This window comes from Fusarium proliferatum (assembly GCF_900067095.1).
Source record: "Fusarium proliferatum ET1 genome assembly, contig: FPRO_scaffold002, whole genome shotgun sequence".
NCBI classification, from domain to species: Eukaryota; Fungi; Ascomycota; class Sordariomycetes; order Hypocreales; family Nectriaceae; genus Fusarium; species Fusarium proliferatum.
In genome coordinates this window covers 2,847,770-2,869,229 of record NW_022194791.1, presented here as the reverse complement: position 1 = coordinate 2,869,229, position 21,460 = coordinate 2,847,770, and the positions used below count along the sequence as shown (strand labels likewise).

Below are 21,460 nucleotides of genomic sequence, written 5' to 3'. Positions count from 1 at the left end.
AGACAATAGGCCACAGTCAAGCGAGAGCTTCTCTTGGCAAGACTCGCATCAAGATTGTAGCCGCCTCTACCGAGGATCGGACTAAAGAAGCCCAGGTGTGGGCTTGGTTGAGGGACGCTGATCGGCCCTGGGAAGGTTTCAGTTTGCCGGACGTATACAGTCTAGACAGTCCACAAGTCGTTCAAAAACCAGCCAAGGGTTCTCCCGAAAAAATGAAGAGGAATAGAGGTCGATCCTCTCAAGGAGAGCGGAACCAACATGACCCAGGCAACAAAGCTCGGCCGGTGGCTTCAGGATGCAGCTCATTCAGGGAACAGGGGGAGGGACCGCAACCAAAAAGGCATTCTGCAGAACCTCTGGTAAGTTCACAGCCCTATTTGTTCGACAGCACTCTGACATGATGCCATCAGTAAAGTGGCCCTGGTCTTTGCAGAGTCTTAACGCGAAAACCGGGAGCACAATGTCCTGTTGACCACTGCTTCAACTGTGGACTTCACCGTATGGGCTGGGCTGGTCTCTTTCAATCTTTTTCCTTATCGAGGTACCTGAGGCACAGTACATCACGCCACGTCTTATCCTGGCAAACAACGTAATTGGACATGCAACCGCACGACGCAGACATTTGGGATGCAAGGGATCCAAACATGGCTAACACTGCTGCAAACTAGCGAATTATGGTGTCCGTGATCAATAGTAGTCAAAGGCGCATGCGGCACCGATTGTGAACATGCGAGTTTAGTTTGCAGTAGTTTTTTGGATGAAAGATGGGGGTACCGTGGATGTTGAGATTGTTCAGCTGGTCAAGCAAACCAACATCAATGCCACCCCGAGTTACAAGGATGGATGAGAGCTCAGCGGGGTAACCACAATTTGAACAACATCAGGGTTTTATCTTCTTCGTCGCCTGGTAATTAGTAACATGAAGGAATCCAATATGATTGTGTACTTGTCTTGCATGTTGTATCCCTCATTTTCATTGGTAAGGTGTTGCTGTGTTGATGAATCAACCTCGAACGTACAGCGAATGCTAGGGTACTCATTGCGTTCAGCCTTATCGGGGTTTGCCAATCCCCGTGAATGTTACATTCACTAGTTCTGCTTTCCCCGGAATCTCCTAGGGTTTTCGGGGCCGCCGAGATCATCTGCGATAGGTTCCTTCTGTGGCCGCATGAGATGCGAAAGTCATAGGTCCAGCAGCTGCAAGTGAAACAGTTTACCCTCTTCCTTGTGTATGGCTGGCTTAGAGGCTAGTGAATCAGTAAGAGAGGATATTCTGCTCTCTTGTACGAATCACATTCATTCCATATTATTCACACACAAATCCACGAAGGAATATCCGCGAGCTGGAAAGGATTGATCATGCTGCAGCTACTGTTGACGTCGTCGGGACAAGGTTATTGGTGTCAGCCGCCGCCAATCTTCCAAGTCTTCTCTTCTTTGTAAAATTGGGGCCCTTTTCACCCTTTCCCATACGCATTGCGCGACACTTAACAACAGAACGGAGAATTTGAATGTCCATCTGCGTTGAATTTTGGGGCTTTGTCTAAGCCGAATGGCTTTAATCGAGCCTTTTCCAATTAGTCGCCCCCGATACCATGCCCGATCACAACCTGACCAGAGTATTTCGACCCATTTGTCGCGTGCCCTGGACCCAACCAAACACAGCCAAGGGACGCGTATAACTAGTTGAACAACAGATGAATCTTCATAGGATGTCTGCTTGGTCATGCTTTCTCGCAGGAGTAGCTGCTGCCCCTGGCATACCGCCTTTGTGCGTACCATGCGAACCTTCTCATCGTAGGTAATCAACGCTGATGATTTCGAACATGTCGTCATCCCAAGAATCCCTCTAATAGATGCCTTTTGCCTCTGAAAGTAACATTCCGCCTAGGTATATGCCTCGTGACAGAAGACCCAGTCAACGACAGCAAACCAGATGCCGAGGCGAGCAGATTAACTCCCATGCCAGGGTTGGTCATGTTTCTTTCATGCCACAACAACCTCCCGTATCGCCCCAGGCTGATGTAAATCGACCCTGTCCTGTAATACCCTTTTCATGCTCCTAGCACATGTTGTCGTGGCTGACCTTCGCAAACTGGCAGAAGTTGCTAGGCGAATTCGCTGGCAAACCGTACGACGACCAGCCTTCATCAAAACAGCAATATCTGACGAATGTTGGGACCTTGACAAGCAGCGATGCTGTCCAAAAAGAAACCGGCTTCGTGAAGTGTTTCCATCTCTGTAATCCGATCAACCTTGCCCAAGCTTGCTACATGCCCTTTACCGTGTAACAGAGAGATGGTGCATTAATACCCCTTTCATGCCCGCCATGAGATGCTTACCAGTCTAAAGGTTTCGTCCCAAGAGTCTGTCACCCACCAGATACATCCATCCCGCCCTTACTCTTAGCTGTTCTCATATTTTCACGATCAGTTGGCTCTTGCCCCTGAGGATCCTTGTCCAACAACCATGACCTCTTCGGGAGATCGCTACGCCAGAGATGCGAGTGGGTTCTCGTCTTCGGGCGCGAACATAACCCAGAGCCATACAAGGCAAGCGCCGCAACCACAGCGCCAGACTACTGCACCCCAGGATGCCATGCTGCACCAACACCTGCCTCAAAACCAGCACTCTGGGACAGCCTACTATCCCCATCAGGACCGATCGTATCCACAAACAGCTTCAAGTCAAGGCACACTGGGCTATACCTATGCTCCATCAAGTCAGCCAGTCTACCAGGGAAGGTATGTGAGGGTGATATCATTGGAAAGACAACGAACACTAGCTAATCCATTCCGAGCAGTCGTATTACCCAGGGATCCAACGATACTTCTGGTGATCAATGCCAGGTAAATTTGCCAGGGGTCCAGCACTCAATGGATGACCCTCAACAAAGAACAACCAACTTCGTGAACGGCCAGCAAGTTCGAATCGAATCGTCTCCCGACGAAGCCGAACAAAACGGTATCAGGCGTGGTACCAACACTATCTCACAATTTGAAAATCAGTTCACAAGGACTATCAACACCAGCACTCCGGCCAGTGAGGCTCAGAGGGATGAGCGATATCCTCAATGCACTCGCCAGAGTTATCCTGGCTATCCCAGAACCCTCGATTATCGTGGCCAACATGACAGCTCCTCACAAGCACGACGGTGAAAGAGAGATCGAAATCAACAGAGTGCAAAGTCTGGCGTTCAACATAGTGTCTGATCGCACTTGGACATGTTATCCTGTTGGTTTCTGCCTCTACCTGACATGCCCGTGATCTCATACGAATTACTATTTCTGTCGTTTCTCGAAGAAACACTCGTTGCTATATGATTTTGGTGTTTTGGCTGGTTGGTGCACCTTGTGCACGAATAGTTTTCATGATCAGACTGTTTTTCGAATTCAGGAGGGTCCGATATGTGGTGTAGAAGTCTTATTATAATTTCAAGACTATTGTTTATCAATCAATGCAATTGATCTGTATTACCAAGGCCACCGCGAGACTAATCCATTGGATGTTAGCTGGGTAGTTTCCAAAATGGTAGATCGCTGGCGAATTTGGGTGTCCCATGTAAGCCACAACCGTGTATTCCCCCCGCGGAGGGTCGTGTATTTCATCCACCATCCAACTTCCCGAATAGATGTTGGCTGCATGAGAAAACAATAGCGCAATGCGGCCAGAAATAGTGCATACATGCAAGTTCGCAGCTTCACACCCGATATCTGTCCACTTGACAGAGAGTGATCCCCCCATTGCATATCACGCTGTTTGCCAGTGGGCAGGCTAGTGAATCAGCCAAGCCAACTGCGAATCATTTAAACGGCATTCTGCTGCGCATGTCTCAATATGTATGTGATGAAAAAGAGACGTGCATTGATCATGATGACCATTGATTAAAAGAGTTGCTTGTTGGAGGTAACACCCATCACTGGCTCAGATCTGAAGTCTGGCTATCTTGGCCAACTAAATCTTGTGCATTCGCTCATCGTATAGTATGTTGGATGTGACCCCTGTAGATTAGAGCTCCTTGGCGTAGTTAAACAGCTCACTGTTTTCTGTGATAGCGTAAAGCCCTTTTGAGTAGACCTTCAAGCCCCCAACTGCACTGGGATAGTGGGAGTTTTATCGTCAATACTCTGACAGCCTGCAAAGCCTTGTAGGTCAATGGGAACTTGCGACAAAAGTTACCGTCTGCTGAGACCTGGCACCAAAACAGATGCTCTGACAGAGTGCCAGCCACCAACATCAACGGCTGGAAATCAGGCTGAGGGGCAATCAACCCCCAATACATAAAACATGGAGGGTCTGTCTCACACACTAGAGAATCTCGGTGCTGGGAATGAGGACTCCGAGCTGAAACTGTATTCCTGGGGGCCGACGCGTGCAGATCAGGAGAGTGGCTTAAAGGGAGGAGATGTTAAGTAGTCGCATATGTCCACTGTCGTGGTTCATCGAATTCTTGCTTCTGGGCCGCATAATGTGAGAGCCTTTTACAGCTCCGCACTGGTCCGTCTTTCTTGTCGAGTGGTGACAGATTCAGGTCGTTACCATGGCACTGGCGAATCTCATGTCCACATCGGTAGGTGTGGCTTCAGCCTTCTGTTCTGTTTCTGTTTCGCATCTGTTTCGTTTCAGTTTGTTTCGTTCAATCTTTGTTTCGTTTGATCATCAACAAAGGCCTGGAATGCTCTTATGAATGAGGACATGGTGTGCGCTTCACCCATGAGCATCTTCCGCTGATGGGACCTTGTTTGGAAATTCTCCAATCGCTTGATGGCCCCCCTAGGCTGCCTTGCCTGGGCTCCTATGCCATTGTACCAAGGACCCGAGGTGCCATCTGGTTGGATGCCGCCTGAAGACTCGGTAACTTCGACGCACGACGAATCCATCACTCCAAGTCGACCAACGAACATGCTCCCTTTCCTTTTTCTTCATGACGATTGCCTCTTCCATCGATCCACTCCTTCCGGATATCCTCCAACAAAATTCGAAGATTAGCGGGATGATCGGTGCTGCCTCTGCTTGTGCCAGCACATGTACAGTAGCCTGTACCCCTGTCGTGAGCTTACTAGCTTGCTGAACGAAGTGACTCTTTTGCCATCACGTCTTTCAAACCTCGTCCATCAATATCGGCACCATCATCAACTGACAACGTACCGTATTGTTGATCGTTCTTCGCAACGTCTCGCCTCATCGGCCTGTCACTTCTTCGGTTCCATTAAACAGCTGGGCGTGTCTGCGGAGGCACGCAAAAGCACTGTGATCTTGTGCGGAGCCTCGCGTATTATCACATCTGGAACCAGCGCTTTCCAGTCTTTTCTGTCAACAGTTACATCACTCTGTTTATAGAAACAGAGTGACTGACAAGTCATTCCATACTTTTTTCCAGGAACCGAAAGAATCTGGCCTGTAGCTTCCTCGTCGATACTCCTCGAACCCCATCCCCTGGAGTTCCGTCTTGCGTGGCATCTTTCAACCTCTGGCACAATCACCAGCACCGGAGGCAAGGAGGATATTGGTATCTCGGGGGCTTCACTGGCGTTATTCAGGGTGCTTTTACACGTCCCACCATGGATCCTCATTCTGAGCTTCGTGGGGCTGTGGCTCTGATGTGCATTACCTGCTCGCAGGCATGTGAGAGAGTGAATGGTCGTTGGGTATGCGTCAACTGTAACCTTGCCTACAAGTATGACGAAGGAGATTTCGAAATAGTGTCCCAGGACAGTCCCAATACCTATGGTAATGGGGTAGTCTTCCGGCCTCTTTCAGGAGCACAAGCGCAAGGCCATCAATCTCCCTCTCCATGTTTCCCTAAGACGGCAGACAAACATGAGAACCACAAAACCTGGGTAAGTTACGGTTTACTGCATCTCCCTTCAACAGAGAGTATACTAACAGTACAGACTTTCCCAGATGTAGTCGAACAGGACAGCCCGTCGAGTCATGATCAGACCAGGGATGGCTCTGTGCCTACACTCTCTCAAGTGTATGCCTTCCAGGGAAGCTGTGACAGGTTTGTCTATTGTGCTTCCACCCGGATAGCGATAAGTCTAATAGCGAAGTAGCGTTGACCACGGATGGCGGGTTGTCGATAATGGCCCAGGCCAGGAGAGAGGTGATCCAAACGAGTCCTATGAGCCGATGGACCTCGACACCGATGATGAGGAACCTAATGACGAAGCGTTTCGCTCTTGGATTGATAAAACAACTGGACCGGGACTGAGCGGGAGACAAAGAGACATTAACCACGTCTTGGATCGAGTCACCTCTCTTGGTCTGGACCTCGACACTTCTTCGATCGCACTCCAAGACGACATGATGCTCGAAATTTCCGATGACACAGATATGGAGGAGTGAAACATATCTTCATGGCTTTCAGCCTCTGGGGAAATAAGACATAGGGGATGGGAGTGAACATGGCGCTAGAGACTTGAAGAGGGTAAAGTGCGCTCGTTCTCTTCCGTCGTGCCTGCCAAGGTACCTAAGCAACATTCTTTCCAGTTTCTATACGTCAACGTCGATCGAAGGGCAGGCACCCCCCGCTGCTGGCAGTTGAGGTACGATTTGAAGAATTAGGAAAGAACCATTTCAGGGGGCGCAGATAGGCGTGGTGCTTCGGGCTGATAGATGAAAGACGAAAGATGAAAAGGAGTGCAAGGAAGAGACTGAACGTCTCCGATGCTTATGATGGATGATAATGACCAGGATAGTGCAAGGAGTGGATGCGTTGTTTGCTTTCGCTGGGAATTGTCTTGGCTTGGGATGGCTTTCTCCTAGACTGTTTGAGCGTGGTGGTTTCTTTGTTTCGCTTATGTTGGTGGTCTATTTGAAACGCGAGGAGCTGCAATGATATGTCACTTTCTCTCAGCGTCCTCGTTCAATTGTATTTGAGACTCTGCCCCTGACATCGAAAGCTCGCCATGCCTACGCAACCAATTCGTAAATGATAAGGCTGTGTAAATTTATTGTCTGCGACGATTCTCCATCCCTCTCATTTGGTATAATGATCATCATCCAATTGGTGATGGCAATTGGTCAATGTCGCCACAGGCTACCACACCAGCTGCGCTTGGTAAAAAGATCAGGCGTGGCAAAGAATGTGCCATCTCCAATAGTTGAGAAAAGAACAGAGATCATCCTTGTGGCTGAGCCAGGGCCTTGAGGTGTATTTTATGTTGTGTGAGTGGCATCTTGAAGTCTCCTGTGCTCAAACACTTGAGTAGCACAAGCTGAGACGACGTAACGAAAAGCCCATGAGAAGCAGAGAGCGCGGAAAGAGACCTGAAAATGAAGAAAGGGGATAAAATAGGGGAAACGGTAAACAAGATCAAATGGCGCACTTGGTGAAGCCACTCATGACAGACAATCCGGGGTAATCGCCTGAACTTTCCGGACCGCCGGGCCCACTCCACCGCCGGGATCATTAGCTGCCTCCGGCAATTTGCATTCTTTCGGGTGCCCGCTTATACTTGCTTGTTGCAAACAGCTACCCTGGGAATCGCCAAACTGGGCGTTCGGCTCTTCATATATATAACTGTTTCAAAATCTTTTCACTGGACACGACGAAACACCGGGACTCGTGTCAGACCGCCTTCGGAGAGGCCGAGGATTCAGCTTGGTCTGTTCATGACTGCAGATCGCATGTTATCAGTCATTCTTTCGGCTGTGCATTCTCGAGGTTAACCTTTAAGGGTCCGCTTGGCTTGTTGATGATTTATATCCTTTTCTGTCGCTGAACCGTCCGCTAGAACCTCGTTGCCCGCCCATCAATGCACGAAGATATTAGCTTCTTCGGCAATGAGTCACATTATTGAATCGCAGCTGCATGGTGAAGGACTTTTAACACCATATATAGACAATCGCCCGATGCCGTTTCACTATTGTTCACGCTGTTTTCACGGTGGTACATGATTGAGATTATAAATCTTCTGTCTGATCTGGCCTTCCACAACGAGACTCCGACCTATCAAGTTCAACTTGCCACAGAAGCCCACCCACCAGGTATCAACAGAGGCGACAAAATGAACCCTGTGGAACTAGACGGAAGAACGGGAGAGGGCGGTGGACAGGTTGTAAGAGTCGCAATAGCAATAGCTGCCTTGACGGGACAGGCTGTCACCATCACCAACGTCAGAGGAAATCGAGAACGTGGAGGTGAGTGATGCCTAAACACGTACTGCAACGCCACCAGCTGATATCCCCCAGGTCTCAAGAGCCAACACGTCACGAGCATTCAGTTCCTCGCGGAGATAACAGATGCGGATGTGGAGGGCCTAAGTGTAGGTTCCAAGACCATAACCTTCGCTCCACGACGAGGACCCACCGAACTATATCAACGCAATATCAAGATATCTGCAGAGTCAGGTTCTGCGAGTACTCTCCTCATTTTGCAAGCTGTCCTCCCGTTTCTGATCTTTGCCGGCAATGACTCCGAGGAATCAGTCGAGCTTTCAATATCTGGTGGATCCAATGTGTCATTTTCACTCAGTTTTGAATATCTGGACCAAGTTCTCCTACCAACATTGGAGGAACGATTTGGAATTCATGTTGAAAGGGCGTTAGAAAGACGTGGATGGAGCCTCGGTCCGCAGTCGAGGGGTCAGATACGTCTCAAGTTTCATCCATTGAAGATTGGCCAAACTCTGCGATACAAATCCCCAGAGCAACGCGCTTACCCTGAGTCCTATGAGATCAAGTCTATTGATGTCAGCATGGTAGTGCCTGGCAGCACGCACGAGAGACTCCAGGCATCACTGACAAGGGGCCTTGGGGACCTATTTTCTGGGGTAGACGTCCATTTCAAGCATGTTGAAGACACGAGCCTAGATTCACGGTGGTACATACTGCTTGTGGCCCATTCCACATCTGGGATCAGATGGGGACATGACTGGCTTGGATCAATACCGAAAAAGACAAAGAACAGGGACATGTTCGTCGATCAAGTGTCAAGAAAATTGTGTCGGGGTTTGTACGATGAGGTAGCTGTCTGTGGCCAAGTGGACGTTCATCTTCAAGATCAAGTGGTCGTTTTCCAAGCACTCTGTGAGGGATTCTCTTCGTTCCCTCGGGGAGATGCCCCAGATGGTTCTCCACCTGACACACTAATCGATGCCATGGGAAACCTGGATATCGATACTGGCAGAATGAGAAAAGAAAAGACGAATGAGCCCTTCGGTTACGGCTCTCTTCATACACAAACAGCCAGGTGGGTTGCCAGCGAGATGTTGCCAAGCGTCGAGTTTTACAACAAAGGCAACCTAGTGAAAGGGGCGGGTATATCAATGAAATAGACTCTGTTGAGAGCTTGACGTTGCATACTTATGACTCAATGGTAGTTCGTTACAGACGAGTATGAAATGTGGTCAGATAAGACCAAAACACCAATGAAAGCATGCATTTTTGTTGAGCGGTGTGGTTGGGATGCGACGTGGCTGCCTGAGGATGGCCTCACAGAGGAGCGAAAGTTTTAACTGGCAGAGAATTATGCTGTATAACACGATTATTTTCGTTGGGTATAAGTTGGCCATCTCCTGCCAACCTCAACTTTGTCTGTGGCTGATGCCACCGTAAGGTGTCCGAGCCTTAGTCTTGTCATAGCAGGCCTCGATAATCATGGTCGTTGCACTTTGGCTACACACTACCGCCAAAATAATGCTCATGAGGATGAAGGAACATCACCGAACCGGAATTGTGACCATCCGAAGCTGCCTTCATGAAGAGTCCATATCTGTTTTCCCCAATCCTCACTGGCGGCGCCTGCAGCGATGAAAACTGGCATAAGGTGATCCATGAAAGGGTGTGCTTGTTTCGCATCTCCCCGCTTACATATCGCCGCCATCTTCTCCTCTCGGACAGCTGGGTCGGCCTCCAAAGCCTCCTTGAGAGCGTTATCGAAGCTCACAACATATGGCAGTGGCTCTGTGTTACCCTCGAACATGTGGTGCATGTCACGTAAGTTGTGTACTGACATTCCGGCTCCAATGATGACTATTCCCTCGTCCCGAAGTGCAGATACAGCACGTCCGAGAGCGTAGTGAGCATGAGGATCTTCGTTTTTGAAGAGCGAGACTTGAACAAGTGGTACGTTGAGTGGATTTGTTTCTGGGTTGAAAGCTGCAAGCTGTTAGACCTTCACATATGGATATCCGTTGTTTGGAGAAACGCACCAACATGAAAGCCAGAAAATACGCCATGATCAAGACCTCGCTCCATTCCATAGGATTGGATACCAGCTTCTGAAAGCATGACCATAATCTTGCTCGCAAGCTCTGGGCTACCCTTGTTTGGATATTGGGCTTTATAAAAGTGATCGGGGAATCCGTAGAAACTGAGATTGTTAATGTAAAGCTTTGTAAAGCATCGAGTGATGTGACGCACTCATAAATGAGAGGAGTGTCTACAGCATTGTTAACATGAATAGCGTGCTCCTCTCCCATCCAATGTGCTGAGAAGACCACTACGGCCTTCGGCTTCACTTTCTGCGTTATTTCCTTTCCAATTTGTTGAAGGACAGGATACACGGGGTGCTTTGTGTTATACTGCACATCAGGCTTGGTGTATGTCAGTAGCTATCCGCTTGAGCTTCAACATAAGTAGACTCACACCACCATGACTGAAGAAGTATACAGGCGCCTTTGTTGCTGTATTCGTCTTTATTGGAAATGTTACATCCTTCTGTGAGTTATGCCAATCAAAGCCTGCCCTCTGCAGAGTCGATGAGAAGGCTTTGAGTGGTGAAGCACCAAACAAGGCAATCATGGCTACGGCAATAGAGAAGAAGCCGATCAATGATCGGAAAGATAGGAGTTGGGTCATATTGAACAGCGATAGGTTTCGGTAGCAACTCTTGAGTTACAGGTTAACCCACGGTTGCTTAGAATATGTGTCTTCCTTTTACATGTACTGTAAGTGTATATCCGAATATCCATCTCGGGAGAGGCCGGCGCTGGTAAATCCATCAGTGGATCTGGCCCAGCTAAAGTGGGATGAATTTGATGCTGAATCAGCTCATCACGGGGATCTTGTTTATGTAGCCGACTGTGGAGGGATCTGAGACATGGTTGCGCTTTTATGCTATGATATTCGGGCTGGAATTTAATTCATAAACATAGTTATTAAAAGCTGGAGCTCGTATAATAGACTGGGTGAACTTATGCAAGCGAATAGAAAGCTCTAGCCAGACACAATCAAATTCAGGAGCCAATCACAACTGGCCTCAACACACAAACTTAGAATGATGCAGGATAAAGCAAACTTGAGTATTAACTTGCGTGAACGTAGAGGTCGTAGAACAAAGAATGAGCCTACTACCTGTTGAAAGCCTGGAAGACCTCACATTCAGACTTGACTGTTACTTACGGCTGGCAAGCTCAAGTTCACGGAGCCGGATAAACTAGCCCCACAACTGCACCAACGCAGCTACGTTTAGTGGTCGGTTGCCTGTGCAACTGCCAGATTAGCCCGCCAAAAATTGGAAGTCAGGGCAGCTTCAGAAACTGCCACTGGGCATGTGAACAGGCGGCTCGTCCAACCATCAGCAACCTCAACTCCTTTCGTGCAGACAAACATCGCCATCTAGGATTTCGTACCTCCTAAGGTATCCGTACGGCCCATCGATTCGACACCCCCTCCTCGCCGTTTGTCAGCTCTCCCTGCCGCCAAAGCCTTCATCATGGCTCCTCTCATTCTACATAACGTTCCTGACGACGAGTGTTACGTTGGCGATGATGGCGTGAAGCGACCATATGCCATGTATTTCAACCAGTATGTCTTCCTCCTTGCCCATTTGAATCAATGCTAACGGAACGCGAAAAAGGCAAGATGCTCCCCAAGGAAGCGCACGATCACGTCGCAGCGCCGCCGAGTCTGGTTCCTTCGGTAAATCCACACGGCGCTCACGATCACGTACTGGTACACCCGCACGCAGTCGCGAAAATCCTACACTAGCTGCTGCAGACAAGCTCTTTGGCGACTGGGTATCGAACCAGGCTGCAACAGCGCCATCTCAAACTGTTCAGCGCAAGAGCAGTGGTTTGATGCAAGAAGAGGTTCCCGTCAAGCGATCTGTTACTTCTACACCCGTCGAGCTCATCCTTCGCGGCTACCGGTCATCAACACAGCAGTACGCCGCTATTTCACACTATGAATCCCTTGCCGGCGCGATCTTGGAGGATTACCCTCGCGAACCTCCTGCCAGCCAACGCCGATACAAATCTGAGTTGCGCGACCCTGCCTTTACGCGACGTCGCAACCTGACAGCAGATGAGCGAGCTATGGTGAATCGCGCAGATGGCGGAGAGCACTGGGTGAAGGTCACCTTTGAAAGCAGAGAAGCTGCCGAAGCTGCTACTTTTGCCAGCCCTCAGAGAATACTGGGTCATCTGGTTTATGCTGAGCCGTACCGTGGTGTTCCTCCCGCCAAAGACGAGGCTTGTCCCGATATCGAGGTCGTCCCAGACCATTACCGCTCACAAAGTATGCCTGCTGCTGTTCCCACTGCCAATGGTCGCAAGAGCTTCAGTGGGCCTACATCGTTTAACAGCCGGCTCCTTGATCTCTCTCCTCCTCATTCGCAGACATCTAGCTTTACCATGGATACTGGAACTATCAGCAACTCTCACGCTTCTACAGCTACGATCACCGAGCCTTTCCCTCTTCCTCAAGCTACCACATCAAGCATCGAACCCATGGAGATCCGTGATGGCGACAGCGTTTTCTGCCGTCGCATCCCTACTGCCCGTCGCGCTACTATTCTTCCCGCCGAACAAGCTCTCCTACCTCAACAGACTATGATGCAACGGGTCGTCAATGCTATTCCCTTTGTGAAGTGGTTCGGCGGTAGCATGATCGGTAACGAAGTACCGCGAACCGAGACCGGCGAGTTTGACTGGAGCAAAGCCAGTCTCTACTGGAAGCTTATCTGGTGGCTCGACGCTACTTTTGGACTATTCAGCGGCGATGTACTCAATGCCGACAAGGACGACTAGAGGACGTTCGGTCGGCGTTGGAAGCCAAAGGTGTTGAAAGCAGCGTCCAAACGAAAGGGGTCGACGTCTAAAAGACGACGATCGTCGGGCGGCCGTGATAGAATGTACGAGAGACGAAGAATTTGATCATTGACCACGGCGTAATAACGATCATGGCGTCAGGCGTGTTATAATGGAATTGGGACGGTGTCTGAGTTAGTCGACATGCTTAATAGATGGAGGGTGGAAATCCGTATAATGTTCTGTACACTATCAATCAAGAGCAAAGTACTCTTGCAAAATCTATTGCTGCCTCTCTGTGAAGAGAATATTTCCCAGATGTCCGTGTAAACGCCCTTGTAGATGAACCCCGAACACGACGATAAGTCACTTTCACCACTTAATCATTTTCAGCTTGGACTTTTATCTTCATCACCGCTCCATGCAGCTGCTGAGCTAGCGTCTGTGATGAGCGGCTGTGAATTTGCCCTTTTTCTCACCGAACTTGGTGATCCTGACCGACCTCTCGTTTCCTCCTCTTGACCATTTTCTTTTTCATGCCCACCATCGCCATTCTGTTGCTCTTCTGCTCCTGCGTCATCAGCTTCCACAACAGGCATCAGGAGCTCCGACCTGTTCAAATCGTCTTCTCCGTTTTCAAGCCCTTCTGCCCTACCACCTAGAGAATCAAATGTCACGTCTGTTGGAATGCGACGAATAGGCTGTGGTGAGAACGGCCTTGCATTGCGGGGTTTGTTGAAGTCAGTTGAGAAGACGCTGTCACTGTCATTCATAACGCCGCCACCGGGTCTAGAATCAGATGCCAGTGCTGCTAGAGATTGATACCGTTCCGTGTCCATAAGAAGACTGTCCCCTCTAGCGTGACTTCTGGATGGATCTGATCCTGTATCGGCCAGTATGCTCTTAGGAGGGAGGATAGAGAAGAGTTTGGGGGTGTCGCCGCTACCGCCACTTCCCAAGTTCGCAGCATCTTCCTCCGTTGCGAATAAGTCTTGACCCTTTTCAAGAAGATCATCCAGGCCGCCTCCGCTCCAGCCTTTCCTCGCTAGACCTTCAAATATGTCCACTTCTGCACGTACAAGACTGCAGCTTGCTTCGACAATCCTTCCACTTGTCTCTTGACTCTCCCTCAATAGTGTCCGTGCATGATCGGCATGCAACGTCGTTAAGCCATCCAATTTTGTCGTCAACTCGACTAAATGTGCCCTAAATCGACCAACATCTCGTCTCCTCTGTTTATGCAGCTTCATTCCTTCTTTCTCCAGTCGCTTGATTTCTTTGCTTTGTGCCTTGATCTTTTGCTTATACGTCTCCTCTTCATCGTCAATAACGGTCTGCCACTTGTCCAGATCATGGAGCAGTGGTACTTCGAAGGATCGGTATACCGTCTCAGAGAGGATCTGTTGGTGATTGGCAACAAGGTAGTGTACTCCGGAGGCGGACATAAGCGTATCAGCTGTGCACGAACCCTTGGTTGTAAAGCTTGCTGTCATATTAGTCCCAGACGGACCGATGGGTTCGGCGCGAGCTTCCTTTAACCTGGCGCATGCTTCAAGTGCTGATCCAAATGTCGATGCGGCGGTTGACAATGCGGCGAGTGCCAGTCGGTAGCCTTTTGCGGAGGCGACAAGGTCGGAGTAAGCTTGCTGAGAGAGCTCTAGGTCGGCTTTTGTAAGGACAGCATGTGAAGATCGTGGGGGCGGCGGCAAAGGCAGATTATACTGAGATAACGGATTTGCAGTCGACGCAAGAGAATAGACTGGCGATCCCGGAACGGGCGGTAGCTGTGACGGTGTCGGCGACACTGGACGCGATGTTGTTTCGGAGGCCATATTTGTTTACTTTGGGCGGTCGATCATCGGGGTATGCTCGGGCTTGTGAGACTGGTTCTCAAGGCGCACAAACGACAAAACTTCAGATATAGTTGTGTGCTTCACAACAATGAAGTTGATGCGTCAGCTTCGATTTGCCGAGTGACGGTCAAGGTTATCGACTCTACCAAGGTTTCGGTTGGCGAATGTTGGAGAAGAAGTGGTCCAGGATCAAGGGTCTGTTGTTTGGAGCTCATCTCCCCCACCGATAGAAGGTTCGCGTGCGCTAGGCGTTAGGGCACTTAGTGGCCCGGTCTTATCATGCAACTCGGTAGGGCGTTCTGAGCCACTCAGTAGTGGAGCGCACGTCATTTGGTGGACATTCATCCATCCATACGGAGAATTTGGAGATCTTTTGGCATCACGAGGTATCGATGAGCGATATCAGATATAGAACACGCGGCATATGAAGTCTATATGATTGGCCCCTTCACAACTCGTGGCAGAATAATGTGATATCAGGATTTTGGAAACCTTTGGCGCTTGGTAGACTATCTATTGTCTTCTATTTCGCACAAGAGAGTGTTCTGTGTTCAAAGGCTCACGAGTCTATACTTTGTGAGGTCTATACCATGTATGACTTTAGTTCTTGGGAGGCAATTGCTTTCTCAGGAACGCCTCAACCTCATCAAGCTCCTCCAGGCAAGCAGAGTGGCCCATACCACTATCAAGAGTTAGCATCTCCTTGTTAATATGGCACTGGTCACTTACGGGTAAGTCTTAAATGACACATCGTAGCCAAGCTCCTTAAGCAGATCGGCACTCAGCTTTCCACGCTGGAAAGGAACAATAGGGTCAGCATCTCCATGGAACATCATCACAGGAGTCTGGCGGTTGGCATCCGTGGGCTTGACAAGGTCGGCAAAGGTTTTGGACAGGAGAAGCCATGATGAAAGGCCGACGATACCGCCCAGCTTGCTTGTGCAGGTGAGACCAGCAAGGAGTGACATGGCGCCTCCCTGGGAGAAACCTCCAAGAACAATACGCTCAGGGGGGATGCCAGAGTTAACCTCCTCTTGGATGAGATCATGGAAGTACTTTTGGCTTCGCTTAATGCCTTCTGTATCCTCATTGCGGACCAGGCTATCAACATCTCCGCCGAGTTGTTTCTGCTTCGTGTTAGGATAACCAATCAGATGTATCAGAGCAACTTACAACGTCAAACCATCCAGGCATTCTCATTCCCATGTTCTAAACGTGTTAGTTGGGTCTTGAAAAGGCTCCTCAAAGGTCAACTCACCACAGTGATGGGGATTTCTGGAGCATGAGGCAGAATGAACTTGACTTCATTGAGCTTCTCTCGTCGGCGCCAGTTCTCAACAGCACTTGCCCAGCCATGGCCAGTGTCACCCAGGCCATGCACGAAGATGACGGTAGCCGTGTGGCGGGATGCCGCAGGGAAGACGAGAGGGAGTTTTCCTGACATCTTGACTTCTGGCTGAGTCTCTGGTTCGGTCCTGGTGGAGAAGGATTTGAATATGAAGAGAAACACTAATGGAGCAGCAAAGATGCAAAAGTAGCGAAGTAAGTGTCTGTAGGATATTGAATCGTTGTTGGTTTGCTGCAGTTGATTGGACATGAATGGAAGGGTTCAAGTTAAGTTGTCCAATGATTGTGTCGATATCAAGTGGAGAGTTTAGTGGCAGATACAAGTAGAAACTGAGAGTACCTAGCCTGACAAGCTGCTTACCCTGCACACATCCCACTATTTTCCTCTGCGGAATTATGTGCATTTTCAATACAGTATTAAACAATGCTAATAGTTCTAACGGAATAAAATGTATCTAGGATTTCTTGTACCCTAGCTACCAATAAATCAAGTAAAGGTGACTTAACTCACGTAACCTCATCGATCGAATGGAAGAAGGCCAATACTGTCATATCTAATAAGCGAGAACTATCAAGGCATGTGAAGATGAAAGCAACTGGACAGTCTTATATCATAATTGTTGGTCGATGTACTATATATTGGATATATAATTGGGAGCAAAGGTGCACATGTGGTGATTCCAGTAGCCAGAACGCTGACAACATTAACATGGGAATTCCACTAACTATGACAAACAAGTGTGGATGTCTCGAGCTACATAAAGAAAGGAGGAGTTAGAATATAGAAGTTACTATACAGATTTATATAACATAATTTATTGTAACTATTATCCTACCGAGAGTCACTAGTAATGGAGAAAGAGAAGGAAGAAACCATTTGGTTAATAGACTTACACTGAAGGTGACAAACAACACACGAATGCCTCGTATTACTTCTTCTAGGCTTTCCAAGGCACTTGTGAAACTCAATGACTTCAAGGTCACTAGGCAATAATACTTCGCTACTGTAAATGGTAATAACTTGCGTTATCATTTGAACCTGTTTCCAGTCCTCGAAACAAGGAATAATACTGGAATGTTATGTTTGAGGTAACTGTATGATAAGGAACCTAAAACTTGTTGATTTGGAGCTAGTTTCTGGTTTTCTGCACTGAAAATATGTAACAGTTCCAGTGGCTTATAATTCCATTTATAAATATTATCCTGTGCCTGTTTGGCTTTACTGTGCCGTCCGAAACTCTGTCAGTATTGGGGGTTTGTGTTTTCCTGTACCTCGACAACTATCAAGGGCCGATACCAAACCCCAACCATGGAGTGATTCTTGACATGTGGCCTTCTGATGCTCTTTTTAGAAGTTGTGATCAACTCGACTACCATAAGAACCGCATATCAGTAAGATTGTTAATTACCTTATGGAAACGATCAAGTATACTGGAGGATAACGATGGTTGAGTAATTTAGTAGACAAACGAGACAAACAGTTCCCTGAAATAATAGTAGATGGCCTTTAGGGGCCTCAAATATCGACTTCATGTACAAGAAGACTGATCTTCATAAACGAAATCACCGGAATGAACTGAACTGTCGGGCATCTGACAGGATCTTTTATACAACCCTGGATTTGCAACTCGCCACAGCCTATTCCAGATAGATTTTCTTCTTAACGATACCCTACGGATTTTGGTTCTGACTCAAATGCGTTTCTTCACCAGATTGTACTCAGCCAAAAGTTTGCCCATGCCCGTGAAGAAGCGGATATCTTCACGAAGCTCAGTTTAAGGGCTGATGACAAAGCCGAGATGGTAGGTATAGAGGCCAATCCAGCCGCCAGAAAACACACCTTATGCGATGCCTTGTGCATTACCCTGGGGGTTGTGAAACAGAATTGAGTGACACTTATTCGGGTTGCCAAGCTGAAGGAGCCCATCCGCTCGCCATGAATTAGCGGGAAAATATGCAAAAGATGATTCAAGCAGTTCCTGCGCCATGAACAGCCAGTTTAATATCCAAATAGCGTCTTCGGCCTTCAAACGCCCCAGAGCTGTTTCTCTCCCTCGAGCCTCCCTTCACTTCAGGTATGCCGCTCAACGCTCCTCGGGAGTATCCGTGTTAGCGTTTTCAATACCAGAACAAAAGCCGGTATCGTTCAACAAACCATAGTCTCTAATTATACAGTGCTTACTCCTCATAACTTTACATTGCTAATCACGATTCATTACAGCAGGAGCATACGTGTGTCTTCCTCGGCCAAGTTCGGTAACTCAACATCGTTGTTGAACGATATGCAACGTGGCACCAAGACGGCAATAAGAAAAGACCCTTGGTTGATTGACGCAGCCACTTTCAACGGTCAATGGACCCGTTAAGGCATTAGCCACTCAACCAAATATCCGAAATATTCGAACTAAAGTCTAGGCAGTCTAAATTCCAACGCCGTTGTTTTTCATTCATCAACAAACAGGGTTCAGGCTTTGAGAGAGAAATTTTTGCAGCCGCCCGTTCCGTTCCTGACTAGAAGAAGCACGGAACAGATTCTGGAAGAAATTTGAAGACCCGAGTGTCTGGACCAAGAAGCACGGGCGCATGTGCTTGACGTTGGGCGCTGTGAAGGTGTTCCCAGGGCGGTCGCACAAGTCCAAGCCCGTTGGAGTGTCACTGACTCTCCAGGATATGCCAGGCAGAATTCGGGGTCCAAGAGCACAATTGAGTCATCTTATTTCCAGGCAAAATGGAGTTACCCGGTCTCAACAGCTTGGGCGCCGTACACGTCCTTTTGGTGTGGTACAAGACAGTACATGAGGACATCCAGACCCTCAATTTCGGTCAACGTGAGGCTGAAAGGAAATTTCATCGTAGCTAGTGGCAAACTAACAAGTGGTCTGTGTTGGCAAACATCGTTCAGATGCGATAAATTCTTTGTTATTAGTCAAGAGCCGTTTGTCTCGGCTCCAGCATTGATGGTGGAGTCTGGACCCTGAAATTCGAGGTCCGGCAGTCGGAAATCCTCCAGGCTGTCGTCGGTCCGGGAAAAAGTAAACGCGCACAGGCCATAGACTAAGATCGCTCGGAGCGGTAAAAGTGGGGCTTCGGCGATGAAGTCAGTTCATCTTGTTGGAGTTGACCTCAGACCTCGTGAATCAAATCAAACTCTTCCTTTTGGTCAATTCTCGTCTCTCCACACTTCAACTTAGACCAGACCATACCCGGCGTGTATCGGCCGTGCTATCAGTCAGGCATTACTCGCAATTGCCTCTCCACAACCACTCAAACTCGTTTTGTCTGCTCACCAACAAACGGTACAACCTTTGCGTCCGAAGTGGCTCACGGAGCTTCCGGTATCCTACACTGATTTCGTCAGCCCTACCGACCGACAATTGACCCACGATGCCGGCGTTTCAGAGCAAAAAGTTCCGGTCCGCGGCCGACATGAACAGCATCGGCATGCGGTACCGCACCCTCATGAACAAGCATCCCTTCCTCATGTTTGGCCTGCCTTTCATGGCCGTCATTGTTGCTGGTTCCTTCGTCCTTACGCCAGCCACTGCTGTCCGCTACGAACGCTACGACCGCAAGGTCCGCCAGATGACCAAGGATGAGGAACTCAATGTGCGCCGGTCTGCAAGGAAGGTGGACATGAAGGAGGAGTACTACGTACGTCTCAGTCTTGGAACGGGAGGAAGAATGTTGCTTGAGATGTGCGATTCACTAATTCTTGGAAACAGAGACTTGCTGGCAAGGACCTTGATGATTGGGAGCAGAAGCGCGTGAAGAGACTTCCGGGTGAGAATGATGGCGTGTTGTAAATGAGGCTGTACATGCTCCCTTGCCTTGTGTGTATGGAAAGCTATCATGAACTTGAGAGATTCATCGATTTCATCAAGATCGATCTCCAGTGAAGGTTGCAAAAGACTACGATTACGACCGCGTCGACGTCATTACATCTTCCCGCCCTTAATGTCGCGGTTGTTTCTGAAACACCGGGAAGCAAGGGTCGCCAAGGAGGACAATGTACCATATGTAAATGGCATCAAAGGCGTTTTTGGCGTTTGGGAATGAGATCGCGTTATCTGTCTCTAGTTCTGTGTCGCGCAGAGTAAAATCCGCGCGGCTTCCTAATCGTTTGTCCGGGAATTAGTGGGTTTAAGGCTACAGGGACGAGCCGTAACGTCAGTGTTTGACCCAGGCGAATGGTCCAGGGGATATCAGAGACAAGTTGTGAGATGGAGATCGAGACTGAAGTGAGGACATCTAACGTCAGACTGACAAAGGATCGATGAGTCTATGGAAGTTCGATCTTGATTCTAGGTTCTTGGAGGGTGAGATGTTTCACAGGCTTGAAACGGGTGGACGATGCGAGAAGGGGATGCCTCAAAATTGACAACATCGAACAAGAGACTCGAAACTACAAGGCTTGCAGCTGTGAGACTTGCATATGTCAGTCAGTTTGTGAGGTGCATATATCACGCACTGCAAGCACTAGTAGGTGCAATCTGTACCCTACCGCAACATGCATTGGGACAGACAATCGATACAAGGCGTTATCAAAGCACAGAACATCTTTATTTGGCGGTCTGCCAACAGTCAATGGCTTCAAATCACCCCTTGCATCGAGTCACGTTGACACAATGCCCCTGCATCTCGCAATTTCCAAGTCTAAGCTGAATCCGTTAAACAAGGCTCAGCCTAGGCATCATCAGTATCGCAGTACTTACCTTTCATGTACTTGTATTTCTGATTACTATCATGGGTTTCAAACCGCCCCGTCTCCGTCTTAATCGCACTGCGTGATTCTCTCAATTGACAGTTCATCTCATCGTCGATCGGGACACGACGCTCGAGCCTCGTCTCCTCACAGCCTAGCATCTCAATGAGTGGCTGAGGTATCATCACATTGGCTGACAAGGCCAAGATATCACAGCACAAGGCCAAGCTAAGATTAACTAAAGCTGCTAAGAGACACGCCAGAGACGCAGCTATCGAGCGGGAATACGCGTAGTCAATGGATAAAGCCTAGAAAGCTTCAAATGGTACTGCTTTAGCTCACGATTGTAAAGGTAGCGCAGCTGCGCAGGGGCCAGAGCGCCACGCCGGTCCCCGCGTTGAACTGATCGTCCTGAGTGTCAATTGGAGGATCAGGCTTTATCGATTGAGGTCAAATTCAACCGAGACATTTCTTCGTTAGTTGGTGATCGTCAGGAGATTGTCATGAACACATGAGTTGTAATCGTGGAAGATGATGTCGATGGGGGAAAAAAGTGTGGCCCGTATATTGGGTCGATGATG

General features: G+C 48.7%; 8 protein-coding genes across 8 annotated transcripts; 5 read left to right on the top strand and 3 right to left on the bottom strand.

The window, feature by feature from the left end:
- Positions 1-2,469: 2,469 nt before the first annotated feature.
- FPRO_02858 (uncharacterized protein) lies at positions 2,470-3,158 on the top strand (the record flags this gene model as incomplete). The annotated part of the gene is made up of 2 exons (XM_031226994.1): positions 2,470-2,744; positions 2,804-3,158. 2 exons carry the CDS (start codon positions 2,470-2,472, stop codon positions 3,156-3,158), a joined length of 630 nt encoding a protein of 209 aa, XP_031077475.1.
- A 2,403-nt stretch (positions 3,159-5,561) lies between these two features.
- FPRO_02859 (uncharacterized protein) lies at positions 5,562-6,348 on the top strand (the record flags this gene model as incomplete). The annotated part of the gene is made up of 3 exons (XM_031226993.1): positions 5,562-5,840; positions 5,895-6,004; positions 6,057-6,348. 3 exons carry the CDS (start codon positions 5,562-5,564, stop codon positions 6,346-6,348), a joined length of 681 nt encoding a protein of 226 aa, XP_031077474.1.
- A 1,664-nt stretch (positions 6,349-8,012) lies between these two features.
- On the top strand, positions 8,013-9,281 carry FPRO_02860 (related to RNA-3`-phosphate cyclase 1; the record flags this gene model as incomplete). The annotated part of the gene is made up of 2 exons (XM_031226992.1): positions 8,013-8,145; positions 8,197-9,281. The coding sequence occupies 2 exons, from the start codon at positions 8,013-8,015 to the stop codon at positions 9,279-9,281; spliced, it is 1,218 nt and encodes a 405-aa protein (XP_031077473.1).
- Positions 9,282-9,646: 365 nt separating this feature from the next.
- FPRO_02861 (uncharacterized protein) lies at positions 9,647-10,806 on the bottom strand (the record flags this gene model as incomplete). The annotated part of the gene is made up of 4 exons (XM_031226991.1): positions 9,647-10,104; positions 10,158-10,318; positions 10,369-10,541; positions 10,594-10,806. 4 exons carry the CDS (start codon positions 10,804-10,806, stop codon positions 9,647-9,649), a joined length of 1,005 nt encoding a protein of 334 aa, XP_031077472.1.
- An 856-nt stretch (positions 10,807-11,662) lies between these two features.
- FPRO_02862 (uncharacterized protein) lies at positions 11,663-12,977 on the top strand (the record flags this gene model as incomplete). Its single annotated transcript, XM_031226990.1, has 2 exons — positions 11,663-11,754; positions 11,807-12,977. 2 exons carry the CDS (start codon positions 11,663-11,665, stop codon positions 12,975-12,977), a joined length of 1,263 nt encoding a protein of 420 aa, XP_031077471.1.
- Positions 12,978-13,366: 389 nt separating this feature from the next.
- Positions 13,367-14,809, bottom strand: FPRO_02863 (uncharacterized protein; the record flags this gene model as incomplete). The annotated part of the gene is made up of 1 exon (XM_031226989.1): positions 13,367-14,809. The coding sequence occupies one exon, from the start codon at positions 14,807-14,809 to the stop codon at positions 13,367-13,369; it is 1,443 nt and encodes a 480-aa protein (XP_031077470.1).
- A 621-nt stretch (positions 14,810-15,430) lies between these two features.
- Positions 15,431-16,274, bottom strand: FPRO_02864 (uncharacterized protein; the record flags this gene model as incomplete). Its single annotated transcript, XM_031226988.1, has 4 exons — positions 15,431-15,512; positions 15,560-15,957; positions 16,004-16,039; positions 16,089-16,274. The coding sequence occupies 4 exons, from the start codon at positions 16,272-16,274 to the stop codon at positions 15,431-15,433; spliced, it is 702 nt and encodes a 233-aa protein (XP_031077469.1).
- A 3,287-nt stretch (positions 16,275-19,561) lies between these two features.
- On the top strand, positions 19,562-19,980 carry FPRO_02865 (Cytochrome c oxidase assembly protein COX16, mitochondrial; the record flags this gene model as incomplete). The annotated part of the gene is made up of 2 exons (XM_031226987.1): positions 19,562-19,828; positions 19,900-19,980. 2 exons carry the CDS (start codon positions 19,562-19,564, stop codon positions 19,978-19,980), a joined length of 348 nt encoding a protein of 115 aa, XP_031077468.1.
- Between the last annotated feature and the right edge of the window lie 1,480 nt (positions 19,981-21,460).